Source organism: Odontesthes bonariensis, chromosome 5 (assembly GCF_027942865.1).
Source record: "Odontesthes bonariensis isolate fOdoBon6 chromosome 5, fOdoBon6.hap1, whole genome shotgun sequence".
Lineage (NCBI taxonomy): Eukaryota > Metazoa > Chordata > Actinopteri > Atheriniformes > Atherinopsidae > Odontesthes > Odontesthes bonariensis.
Window position 1 is genome coordinate 28,677,696 of NC_134510.1, and position 13,994 is coordinate 28,691,689.

The 13,994-nt window shown below is 42.3% G+C and overlaps 1 protein-coding gene across 1 annotated transcript in view; it reads right to left on the reverse strand.

Annotated features, from left to right (window-relative positions):
* Positions 1–5,770: 5,770 nt before the first annotated feature.
* LOC142380265 (forkhead box protein O6-like) overlaps positions 5,771–13,994 on the reverse strand; it is a 28,718-nt gene continuing 20,494 nt past the window's right edge. Inside the window, exon 2 of the mRNA XM_075465985.1 lies at positions 5,771–9,789. Coding sequence (XP_075322100.1) covers positions 8,095–9,789 — 1,695 coding nt within the window. The 3' untranslated portion in view covers positions 5,771–8,094. The remainder of the gene's footprint in view (positions 9,790–13,994) is intronic.

The following is a 13,994-nucleotide window of genomic DNA, read 5'->3' on the forward strand; positions in this document are numbered from 1 at the left end:
ACAAGCACACACTATGACTGAAATTAATTTTACCAAGAAAAAATGAAAGCAAGCAATTGTACTTTTTTCACTATGTAACTACAACTACAAAAGAAAAATGGTTTTACACGTTACATGTACTTAAAGCAATCATATCTTCACACTTTAAAAAATATTTATGTGGTGTGATTTGGTGTTTTGATTACTTTCCCATCCTCCTGTGTGACTAGTTCAGTAAATAAAATAATCAGCTACAGCAGTGTTTTATCATTAACAGTGTAACTACGCTGTATGTGCGTGTCTGAGAATATCTGTGCCTGTATGCATGCTGGTCTCCTGGGATCTTGCATGGCCTCAACAGAAACAGCTCTTATCTCCTGCGATCGACTCTGGCGCTCAAAAGCTCCTACCATCAGCCACAAACTCATTAATTACTCTTTAGTATCAAGCCGTAATTAGAGACAGCAATCAGGCCCCTGCCCTCTCCACCACCACCCCCAGCCCCTATTAACACTCCACACTGTACTATGCCTTATAGTGAGCTGAGTTAGTTGCTGCTGAGATGAGCTCCCCCACGTGTGAGATTAGGCCACATGTGGTAAGATAGGGGGGATGAAGCATGCTGGATGTCTGTTTGAGGGAAAGAGATAGTAAAATGAGGGCGAGAAAAAAATGCAAGAGGGAGATGAGGTGATGTTGGCGCTCAGATGGAGCATTAATTTACTATTAATTATGTCATCACTGCTTTAGGTTACCCCCCCTCCTCCCCCTATGCATACACCTCTCTCTCCTCGTCTCTGACTCCTGATGAGTGGATCATTGCGGAGGGGAAGAGAAACATCTGATTACATCTGTCTTGTCTGTCTGCAGTGGCAGAAGGTGAAATGGGGTAAAGAGGGGGGGTGGGGGGCTTGGAGTCATTAAGGACAGTGATTGGTTTAATAGCACCCAAAGTAGAGCAACATGAGGAGGATTTCATGGTAGGTCATTTTCTTTTAATCAGGAAAAACTCTGCAGCCTTCGACACCCAAGGGATGTTTGGCATGTTATGTCATCAGTTTTATTTTCATAAGCACTACGAGATGACATGAATTTATGGAGACTATCTTTTTAAGAGCTAAGTCATGACAATGAGGGCTTTGAGAGATAGTTGAGACAAAGTTTACAGTTGCTGTTATTATCTTCGCTTAGAATTAGTTAGCCACATTGCAAACTCTCCACCTTAATTACAGCTATAGCCACAGGTGAACAGCTATTCAATGAATTAAACACACTTTGCTGAAGGCACTGATTATAAAACAGAAAAGGAGAAGATTCCATCTGTTGGAATAAAGTTCCTGTAATAACACAGATATTTGTCATGGCAGGCCTTTTGACTTATGGAATTGTGGCTGTATTCTGATTAAGATAGCTGCTTTTCTGAACGACTCCCATGACTATTTGGGAGACTAAATAAATCAGCAATTGCTCATATGTTTTTCCTCCTGTTGCAAGTTATGAATAACTGAGGCAGATTTTAATATGTTGGTTTACAGTATACCTGGGGTGGACATTTTTTTTGTCACTGCCCCTGATCCATTTGATTGTGTTTTGTATTTGTCATAGAACACAAAGACCTTCCATTCTTCTAACCTCTGCATTGACTCTGTTGGGGTTAATCTGGGCTGTTCAGGACCCTGCACTATATAGGGATTGATGTTCTCGTTCAGGGACACTCTCACTTTAATTTTGAATACAAGCCTATCAAACCCAGCTTCCCAATGCCACATTGGCTGTACATAACATCTTTACCTGAAAACATGCTTTGTTCTTTTCATTTTCTACCCTCCCTCTGCAATGCCTCGTGTGCATCATCATTGGATTAAATCCAAACTGCAGACGATTTCACATACAAGCCTTCAAGCTATCTTTTTCCTGCAGTAGTAAAATGAATTTAGAAAAACAATATCCTGTTTCAGAATGATTGGATGTACTTTGTTTATTATTAAGGATAAATACTGTAACAAATCCCAATATTCACCAGATGATCCGACTTTTTTCAAGATGATTGGCCTTGAGATATCTAAAGATTTTCAGTGATATCTCTAAATGTATCTCATGAGACTTAATTCAAGAATAAAGTTAATCAGCAATGCCAATTTACTTTTGGTGAGTGGATAAAAAAGAGTCTCTTCACAAACAAAAGCACTGGACTGGAAACTTTTATTATTCCTAGACTGATGGGCAGGTCTTTTAATACAAGGACTAACATTAGACAACAACTGAATTCAAGTTATTAATGTTTACTGATGCTGTAAGGTTTGTTTACATCAGTGAGGGGGGGGAATTAAAGCCATCTGAACTAATGCAAAGGTCCCTCTGTGATATAGTTTATGGAGTCTTGCAACTAAATATTACATTATTTTATGATTTTACAGAGTTCCTGGAATGTATGATTCTAAAATAGTATCTTTACTGTTTTTCCTTTTATCAGTGCTTTTGGATAATTCGGTTCCACACACTAAAAGTTTGTTGTAGTTATACAAAGGTTTCTATCTGTCCATCGTCAGCATTATGACAAGTTCTTGTCTAACTATTGTCCAGGTGCTGCACAGTCCCACAGCTTTCAACCCTGTTTTCAACACATAATTCTCAAAGGCTTTTCTGACAGCCCCTTATAACACTTTATACTTCCTTATTTCTCAGTTTCTCCATCACCCAGTTAACCTTGCAGCCTGTTTTTAAAAAAGTCACATATTTGGCGTTTGAACTTAGTCCCTCTTATAACACTACCCCTCTGCCTTGGCTCAACCCAAAAGAGACTGATTGACGTTTTAACACCTTTTTCTTTTCTTTTTTTTACAGTGTTCTCGAAACTGTTGCTGCTTTTGAGAGTGGACATAGTCGCAGACCAAAACATATTACAACTGATAACTTCTCAAATAGAGAATCCCTTTTTGCATCATCAATGACAACTGCCTAAAAATTAGATCCTAATCTGTCATTTGTGGTATTTTAGGTTCAATATATTTCTAAAATTTAAATCTTTATGTTGTTGCTAGTCCAATCTCCCTGCCTGCAGCCTGGCCATTTTGCTCCTGTTTTTGGTCCTACATCTAATTCAGCTGCTTCTCCAGTGAGTCTGTCATTTTGAAGGAAGACTGCAACTCCCCTGTGTTGGAGTCCAGCTGGCAATGGTTATCTTTGTTCTGTTCCTAAGAAGATTGAATGTGAGCTGTAAAGGCCTCTACAACCAGAAACAGCAGCCAGTGGAAAACTAGCTCAACTTAGTGCTACTACTCCAAGCTCACCAAGGTTGCAGAGCAAAAGCAGAGACAGCCTGAGATACTGCCGTTGAAGTACCTCCATTCGATATGGGGGTTAGTAACTAAGTAAAATACTAACGCGTCTTCAACCTTTGACGAGTTACCAGCTAGTAAAGGAAGTCTGGTCTTGTGACATTTTAGGGCCCACAGGTTAGAGCACGGCCAAATATATTTCTGTTTCCACCCTTACTTTTTGTCTCTAGACTATCAACCACCGAAAAAGACAAAAATGGGTTGGGGTCTCAAACCTTTTATTCTCTAAATGGTGGCTACACCTAATATTTCAGTTACAACTTTAAACTTCAGGTGATACTTAGAAAATTAAAATGCACAAACTTTTCTTGGAAATCTTGGCTTTAAAATTCAAGAAGTAACCCACAAATTTGGCAGCAACCTTATTCTGGTGGTTTTTGGTGTTTTGGAGTTCATTTGGCAGACACTCTTTGGAATCTGCAGGACAATCCCACAACGTGTTACTACAAAACTATCTTGTTTATACTTTCTTAATTCTCAGTTTCTCCATCACCCAATTAACCTTGCAGCCTGTTCTTAAAAAGGTCAAATGTTTGGCATTTGAACTTTGATGATTAGCTTTAAAGATAGGACATGGCTTGTTAACCTTTAACTTTCTTATTCTTTTAGACATTTTTTTAATTAAATTTTGAAAAAGTTCAATTTCAGTTTCACCTTAATGATCTACACCAAACTTCACACCCTAAGTGTTTGAATAGAAGCAACTGGAATCATCTAAAAGGCTTCCTCAGTTTTAACTGAGTGGTGAGAAGTTGACTGTAAGTCACTTAAAACCAGGGAAGAAGTCCATTTGCTTTTACTCAGGATTACTATAACCTTGATGACTGAGAGTCTATAAAAATCAACCGGCATACTTTTGTTGAATTCACCATTTCTGAATTTTTGGATAAATAGCTGTTTTTCCTTCCGCAGCTTGTGCAGAAAGTGAAAAGTGCTGAATCCTCATAAGCACTCAAGGACATTTGTACCCTGGAGTCTTGCCTGGGTGGGTCTGTCTGTTAGCAGTTAGCAGCGTCCCCAGGCATCCTTTAGCTCCAAGGGCGGTCTTTACAACAGCAAGCAAGGAAGAATCTTCTCCTAGATGCTTGAGTGGATGAATAATGACACTGTATCACAGTTTATCTCTGCCTCTCTGATAATAAGGAACAGAAGAGCAGAACCTCCCTGAGGCACCACACCTGTGCCGGACTGCCTTCCTGTCTGCCCCAACCTCGATGTCTCTCAGGAAATAGGCAGAGTCAGACCTTGAACTTATGCCAGGTTCTCAGTCTCAGTTACACTCAATCACACTCGGTTTGGTCTAATTGTGAAACTATGAAACTTCTTATAAATCCACTGCACCGTGTTTGAGCACATCACACCCCTAACCATGTAAACCATTATTTAATTGTGTGCTTTTTTCTTCAGGCATCTTTAGCTTTAAATATATGCTGTCTGCCTCCCTCTCTCTACACCTTCATTGTTCTCCTTCTCTCTACTTCTCACTTTTTCCCTACAGAGACACTTTGCCAAGTGGAGTCAATTAAAACTGTACATCTATGTGAGAAATATCTGAGAGTGTGCGTCTTTGTGTATGGTTTCATAACTGGGCTGTGCATTTCTTTGTGTGAATGTGTGAATTTGTGATATTATCAAATGGGTGTGCGTGCAAACATTTGGTGTGGTGTCTGCCTATGTGTGTGTCTGTGTGTAGAGGTGGGGGCTCCCCTGGGGTCTGGCAGTATGGCGCTGTAGCGCTGCACACTCCTCTTGCGAAAACGCCTCCAATGGGACCAGGACAGCTGTGGCCAACCTATACTAATTCGTGGGCCATAACAAGCCTCATGACACGCACACACCTACTTCTCCAATGCAGGAAACTCCATCTGGCTCTGTTTTAGCATTCATATTTTAGCTTTCTGTCAGGAATTATCTATCTCTCACAAACATTCCCCAAATCTCTGTTTAATTCTAATGCATTCTCTTTGCACAAGACGCTTCTCTAACATGTGCTGTATGTGACGGTGCAATTTTTTTCAAAAAAATGTTTCATACCTCCACACAGCCCGATCAAATATGATTGTAAACAGGGGTTGCCACCTCTGCGGGACAAGAGTTATGTTTTTTAATTAAATACACTGCAGAAAAAAACAAATCCACAAGCAACTCGCATGCATTCATCCTGTCAGTTAGTGTACACGAGAAATAGCACGTGACATATACAACTAAGCTATGAAAAGTCCACTTAAAGCCCTGAATGGTCAAATAAAAGGTCACTTTGCTGTGTTTTCCTGGAAAGAAAATAAATAATAAAATCTTCATGGTCATATACAAATATGTCAAAAGAGGCGTTTTTCTTTAAATTTAATTTATTTAACAGTCACCAGATGATGATACATTCTCTTAAAAAAGAAATAGACAACAAAACTGATAATCCTTTTGAGATTTTTAAAAACTATTGTACATTTTTTTTTTTAATATATAGATTTTGTACAAAATAAAAGTCAGTAAAACGGGCAAAGGGGAGGTGACATCTTAAAAAACAGAAAACAGAGGCAGGCGTTGACTCAAACAACTATCACATTTAGGAATGACAAAGACCAGTCTCTTTCATAAATAAATATAGGAAAATTAGACATCATATATAGCTTTCTTTCCAATAGCAGGGGATTGCTAAACGTTTGTAGCATAGAATATAACATAACTGCTCTGTGAGGCCTGGATGCTTATAAAATTCCACGCATTTTCCAGACTGAGATTATCTGGAACCAGCGCGGCTAAAGGCCCTGAAATAAAGGTATTTACCTCAATAATGGGTCTGATAGTCTGTGCCATGCTTGACCTTTGGCTGTAAGAATAACACCCCCCCCCCCGCCCCTCAGTTTTTCTTTTGTGTGGTACAGACCAGAGATCGGAGAGTCTCTTTGAAGGAACTAGAGACCAAGGGTGTCCTCTTTTTTTTTTTCTTTCTTTTTTTTCTTCTTTCCTCTCTCAAGGCCAACAAGAGACAAGCTGCAAACTCCCCCACTCACAAACACAGAAACAACTGAGCAGAGCACATATGGGGGGTGGGTGCACACTATTGGAGCTCAGGAAGGAAGGTCATACTGCACCACCAATTCAATCCTTACACTATGGATATTTTGATACTGTCCTCATCCGCTTCTTAGAAATTCAACAAGACAACAACTACAAGACAACAGAATAAACACACAAAAAGTGGGTGTGGATGGCCGTCTGATATTTCAACCTTGTTTGATGGAGACTCATGCCATGCAGACTGGCCACTTCTCTCTTTAAATCTCTCCCTTTGCACCTGTTTGAGGATTTGAAACTTGGGGTAATAGCACTGGTAAAATGGAAACATAACACAGATAATGAAGATGATTTGTGATATGAATACACAACCTGTTTCCAGATGCACATATCCAAAAACTATTGAAACCGAGGCTGATGACTGATCCCAATGCAACAACAGGCTTTAGTTCTATCTTTGTCTCCATCTTTTCCTTTTTGTTTAAACCTCTTTGAGCTGGCAAACGGGAGGTGACATTGGCCATTCTCAGAGCAGGACGGCAGGCAGAGTGACTTGGCGTTAATCACCATTTTGTCTCACTGCGTTTGGCGTGTTATGTTGGAGAAGCAAGCGATGGCCCGGACAGCAGGGGTGATAGAAGGGAGGACAACACGTTAGATTCTTAATAATGACACATTGCTGCCACATCACTTTGGAGATTAAAAGCAAGATGCTGAATTTCAATCAAGCCACATTAATCGCTTGGTGTGAGGAATGGTCACTTTGTCTCCTCTGGCAGACACAGAGAGAAAGAAACAAACTGGTATGAAAAACCCAGATGAGACGAGGTGATATGACATTTTAATTCACCAAATTGCATGCTAGCAACTAATGATAGCATCCATTCAATGACATGACCATTTTCTCTAACCAAAGGCAAAGTGGCAATAACAATGTTACATATGAGAGATAAGTCAAAGCGCTAAAGACTAAATGCAGGAAGCTATAAATAAGGCTGCTGAAAGATAATTAATTGGAACTTAAGAATATGCTAATTTATTTATTAATTTAATGGTAAAGTAGTGATCTGGAGTCCAATTTAAATAAGTGGTGAAAATACAATGTAACCAGCGTCAAATAAAAATATGATATTCATTCATAGTTTGAATTTGGTGAGAATTCAGTAAAATGAGGAAGAGGCTATGTGTAAGTTCAAGCTTACACTGAGTTTGAATAACCCAGCATCTGGTCACAAACAAGGATTTTTTGCAAAAGAAGAAATATCTCCTCCCCAACATCAAAACTGGCATAAAAAGGGATCCAATTTTGATTAGATTCCTAGGTCTAACATTTTTGTTGAAGTAGCTTATGATTTCCTCATTTGCTCCTGTCAAATGCTGCGTCCACCTAACAAAACATGCCAAGTTCTGCCTGAGCTGCTCTGTGAAGGCATTGCACCGTGAGATGTGACCCACTTGCAATAAAGTGCATTCAGAGTTCAGTTCTCATGGTAGATGAGAAGCGATGTCGGGCAAGCGCAGCTGAGAGATTGTCATCACAGTACAGCTGATATGAGAAAAAAACTTAATCTGACATGAACTAGATCTCTCCTGAAGAGGGAGATCAAAAGAGGAAGGGTGACAGAGGAATTGTCAAGACAACAAAGAGACATGGGAGTGTTGGTCCTATAGCCTTTATGTCAAATTAGGAATGTCACATTTGAGCACAGTGCTTCATGGGTAGGGTAGTCCTGTCTGAGGGTAAGATATGTTGTCCTTGAGTTCAGCCAGGCACCCAGCTCTGGTTGCTATGGGTTTGCTGTGGACCAGGCAGACCATTCATTCCCATCCCCATGCCCATAGTCACACCCATTCCCATACCCATGCCGATGCCCACCCCCTGAGCGAGGGAGGAATCAAAGTTGAAGTCCATTTCTTCCCCAGAGTCCATAATGTCATGGAGGAGAATGGACTCCACATCACAGTCCAAGCTACCATGGAACATGTCAATGTCCAGGTCAGCTGGCAGTCTCTCATGGGGGTGAGGTTGGTGATAGCCATGGTAGTTGCTTACAGCAGAACAATTACCCATCCCAAGGCCATGGTGGTATGGTCCATTAGTCATGCCCTGATGTTGTGAGTCTGGGTAATGGTTGTGACGGGGGTGTGGGGTGGTGGCCACATGGCAGGAGTCCTGGGGCATGCCAAGCATACCTGCTGGATTTGGGGGAAGGGTGGTAGAAGCAGGGAGGTGGGCATGTGATGGGGGGCTGTACAAGTAGGGACCTTTGTGGTTGTAGGTCTGTAATTGATTGTTGTTTCCACGTGGGGTTAGGGCCGCAGCCCGGGGTGGTGTGTGATTATGACTCCGGCTGAGACCGTGACCGTTGTGAGGGAGGCTGTGAGGTGAGTTGTGGTTGGTTACATTGTTGTGATTATGACCAGGAGTATGGCTGTGAGTTCTGTTATGGCTATGAGGTCCATTGTGGCTGTGGCCATTGTGGTGGACAGGGTGGTGGCTGTGATGGTTGGATCCTACGCCATTATTAGCTTGACCCATCATAGGATGGCTTTCCCTCTCTTGTCCAAGCATCATGTCCTTTGAACAGTATTGTTGCCCTGCAGAACCACCTGTTAGCAGACTCTGGAGTGCATTTGTACTGGAATACGCTCGCATGGTTCCAGAGAAACTGGCTGGCTTGTTCTCCTGAATGGTCTGCATGGGCGAGTGGTGACGAAGAATACCCATGCCCGTTGAACCATAGACTCCTGAACTGTAGGAGCCCTGCCCTTTCATTCCGGAGTTATAGTGATAGACGGGAGTTTGGTGCTTATGTCTGGCAACAGCTGGATGCTGCTGGTGCTGCTGCTGTGGATGATGATGATGATAACCATCCTCTACCATCTGCTCATCCAAACTGATTGCACCTGTTAGGTTAGCAAGCTGAGGGAGCTGCTCAAGGGGAGGACAGTGATTCCCTGCTCCCATAGATGGTGAGCGGGCACTAGTTGGTGAGGGGTAAAGATGAGGGGAGGTGGAACAGGACAGGCCACTCTCCTCTGGTTCCTCTGATTCTTCCTCTGCGAGGATGGGTGTAAGACGCCCACTCAGGGTGGAGGCTGACGAACTTGCCCTGGAATGTAGGTCTGTCCAAGAATCAAACTCTCCATCTGTCCCAGATGCACTTCCAGCTCCTGGGAGGCCTTTCTGTGACGGACTGCCATGGTCTGGGGAGCTCTGGAGCCCCACTACAGCGGACCCTGCTCCAATCCCAGGACGGCCCACTCTTTTGCCTCTGATGCGGCCTTTGCTTTTTAGGTATTTGGTGCTGTTGTCCATGGAGACTGCTCGCCGCCTTGGAGACTTGCCCATCTTTCCTCCATCTGGGTTCAGCATCCACCAAGAACTCTTCCCTGTCCCCTCATTCTGCACCCGGATAAAGCGTGTGTGGAGGGAAAGGTTGTGTCGAATGGAGTTCTGCAGAGAGAAGCGGGAGATAGACAATGAGAGAGACATCATGTTAAATTGTAACATATGTGTGGTCATTGCTATTCATGTACAACTGCTTCTCTTAGGTGAAATTCAGAAAAATTCTGAAAGTTCACAATTATAGCTGTTAATCCTTATCATAAACATCATATACACAACATGTCAGAAAATTGTGCCAAATTATCTGGTTGCTTATTTGTCTATTATTAGTAATGCAAAACACACAGAGGTAGGTAATCAACCCTCTGTGCAATCAGTCAGAAAATTGATAACCCATTCATAAGCATAAACAAGTTCAGAGGACAGCCACAGCTGGCATGAAGTGAGACCCTGTCAGTCTCATTCAACCTGAAATGACCTCAAACTCATTCTTAAGAGATTCTCCTTCTGCACATCAGTCCTCCCACTTTCATTTCCATCAATCCATCTAACCTCCTCTACCTCTCCCTTTAGCTGGGCTGATGTAAGCCTCAGAGGTTGAGTATACTGTATAATTGAAGTTGGTGCCAGTGTGGCTTGATGCCAGCCATGTCTCTTTCACTCTCATAGCTTGAACGGGAAAGCATGGGTTGTATTGTGAGATTGAGCCAGGAGCAAGGAATGCTAATGGATGTATCCCACCCTTTAACAACTACCTTTGCTGCCTATCCCCCTTTTCCTCGTTTGTTCTGTCTTTATCACAATCTATTTTGTCACTGAGTGCTACATATTTCAGCTTGTCTAGATTTTCCTTTCTCTTATTTTACACACTTCTTTGAACGCAAATCATTTTCCACTTTTGCATGCAATCTCTTTGCCTTCAATTATAAAGTGTGTCACCAATTACTTTCCCATTATCCTCTATGTCTTCAACTACGGTCTCTGGCTCAGTAATTCATAGGCTCAAGTCATTTATTTATTTTTTCTTATCATTTACATCTCATGGGTTGCTAAATGCTGTTGTAGTTCTGCTCTTTGTTGTGCATGAGGCATTTTGGCACTCCAGCAGAAAAAAAATCTCAAATCAAAAGCATCTCCCGTGGTTTAGGAATATGCTAGTACAATAGATTGTTTCAGATTGAAGGGTTCTCACAGTTCTACCATCTCCATTATGTTGCGGATTATTTGTACTCACATGGAACTGCATGGCAGGGAAACAAATAAATCAAACTGTGAGGAAAACACATAAACGGAAGGCGAGCTGTATTCAGGTGATCTGTGAATGCCTCCTTGGGTAATCTTGTTGTCACACCTCTGGCATTGTATAACCATGGCAACTGCGTAAACGTGCAACGGAAGAACTATATCATATTGTGGTGAGAGTCAAGAGAGTCAGACAGAGAAATAGAGGGAGAGTGGGGGATGGGGGAAAGGATGCAGGAGGAGGCGGCTGTTTGATGCTGCTGCTCCAACACTAAGCAGCCTTTCATCTTGGCAGTGCAGGTCCGCAGGGGATGCCCGTTCCCTGCTTCTGACGGCTTCTCTACGTGCCGCGCCAACTCTCTGTCTCGCTCTGGCTGGATCATCCACCTATCATACCACTCCAAATCATCCCCCATCAAGTCCTGTGCACGCCTGAATTAAAACATATGTAAGCTTTCATGCCGTTCCACCATGGGTTGCTGTAAATGGGACATCTTTCAGAGAGCTGATGTACTTCGCGCTGCCACTCTGTGTGACCCGTCTGATTCAAATCTCAATTTATCCCCCATATGAGGGAAGAGCAGCCCCATTGAACTTGGAGGGATTTGTCATCATCCCAAACCCTCTTTATCTGATGAATCCACCTGCTAGAGAGATTTGAGAGATTTCGGTTGGTGGCTAGCCATGGCATCATCACCATCACTGACTGTATTCTGATGCATAGTTTCCAATATTTTTTTCATTCTTATCCTGTTTCTGAAAGTATGTATTTTAACATCTAAGAATAGCTCAGGTTCCAGGTGGTTCCACCGTGGGTGTGGTTCTGTCCACCTCCTGTTCTGAGTCAGGGGCAATTTGGCCAGCCTATGGCCCTCACGCCCCTGAAACAGGCAGTCACTGCTAATCCTCCTCCATCCCCAAGTAATCCCAGACAATCCTGGGCTAATCCCAAGTTGATTCAGGGGCACTCCCAGCTGGGTGTCTCACACAGAGCTATGCCAGGTCACCACAGACGCAGCAGGCAGCCTGGATATGCTATGATCCTATAGTAATGCACCATAAGGAAAGTGTGTAAAGTGAGAAAAAATTTTACAAAATGACACTCTTATAGGATACAGTGGTAAAGTGGTCCTATAATGTGTGCATGTGCATTATAGTAGATGACAAGGCAGTGAACTGATGTTAACCATATTTTTGATGCCTCCATCAAATCAACCACCTTTATTCTGTGCTCTGTCCTTGAGGGTTGGCTTTGCCACATTTTTACCCCTACAGCTTGAACAGAATAAAATTGAAAACTTTATTATGTATTAAATATTCATAAAATGGAAATTCTCTTTCAGCCCCCTGGCTTGCTGAGGCAGACGGATGAAGCCCACAGAAACATACAATGACAGAGGAACACACACATCACACGCTTGGGTCCAGGAAGCTACTTCCTATTCAAATCATACCCCTTTAATACAATAGGCCTGGTGGAGAGAGCTCTAAATAATGAATGAACCAGTGGCTGAGCTTATGCAAAAGGATCCACTGCCTGGTCCCATAATACTGGAAAGAACAGATGGAGTCATAAGTAGTGCTGTGGCTGCTTTGTTTTATTGCTTTTTTTTTCCTTTTTAAAATCACGAACATCCACCCATATCAGTCTTGAAACACAACTAAATCAATTCCTCCAAAAAAGCAAAAGAGGTTAAGGGTAAAAGCTTACTGACCAATCAAAGCCAATTAAGGTAAACAAGGCTTTCTAGGATGTTGCAGAATCAGCTTGGGTTCAGCTCTCATTAAGACCTTAAAATCCTGATAGCTGATTTAGATATTTAGACAATAGATACCAAAGCTCAGGATGGAATTCTTTGTCCTAAGATTAAAAGCTTAGACTCTTTAAAAACAAATCTGACATAGTGACACTTTTTCCACAACACGCAGGTGGAACGAACAGCAGGAGTTTTTTTATGGCCTAAAGGAGGGAACTGAGTTCAAACCAAAGACACACAGAAATGCACGAATCCGGTGTCTCAGATTACATCTCAATATTTGTTGAGGAGTAGAAATAGGATCACTGGTATTCGTCCTTAATAACGTCTTTAAGATTAATTAATTTGGCTCTGGCAAATCTTACAATACCAATGAACTGCTTTATTGTTCTCCCTCCCTTCTTTAACATGCAACCTCAGTTTAATCCAGACACTGGAGAGGCCTTTTTAGAGCTGAGAATCAATGAAGTTTAACGGCTATCAGTGCTGGGGTTTAGCATGCATCAAGGTCTGATTGAACTACACAATCCACCTGCATTATGAGACCAGTAACAGTGCTCTATAAACCATGTCTTAGCTGTTCTCACAACAATGTTTGACCTCAAGTTAAGTTACTGTGCACTCTTGCCCACCTTGGCTAAATGTCCAACAAAACCCTTTGTCACCCACCCAATGCGAGTTAAGCATTAACCTTAGGAGTAGATGCTGATAAATGGGGGTAGGGTTTGTTACATTGAACGCGGTGATTCATCTGAAATAACCTGACTGACTGGCATGGGTTCAGCTGTGGTGGAGGCCCTGTGCGTAAGGAGTGGGAATAAGAGGGTACCACAAGGGGCCCCTCCAAGCCACACAAAGGAGTACCCTCAAAATGCCCCCCCACTCAACCATCCCCCTTCATTAGGCCCCCCATCAGAATCCATTTTGGGTTTTTCCCGCTCACACACACAAGGGCTAGAAAACAGGTCAAATGGTTTATAAGACACATCTTGTGGCAAATGTGCACTCATTCAAACAGAACTTACTGAGAAACTAAGGGCTGTGAATGGGGTCTGGGAACCAGCAAAAAGAAACCACTCACCCGATTCAAACAACCTCAAGGGTGAAGCAGTCTGGTGCGCTTGCCCAACTAAGAACACAGCAGCTGTTCTTGTAGTGGCACCGGGTAAAGCCGTTTGCCACACTCGACTGGTATTACCAAACCATTTCATGCAGAATGGATCCATTATGTATTGTCAAAGGGTGTCCCTCCATGGTGCACATTCATTTGATAAGCCTAAATCAACGGGGAGTAACAGAAGCACTAACTGTGTT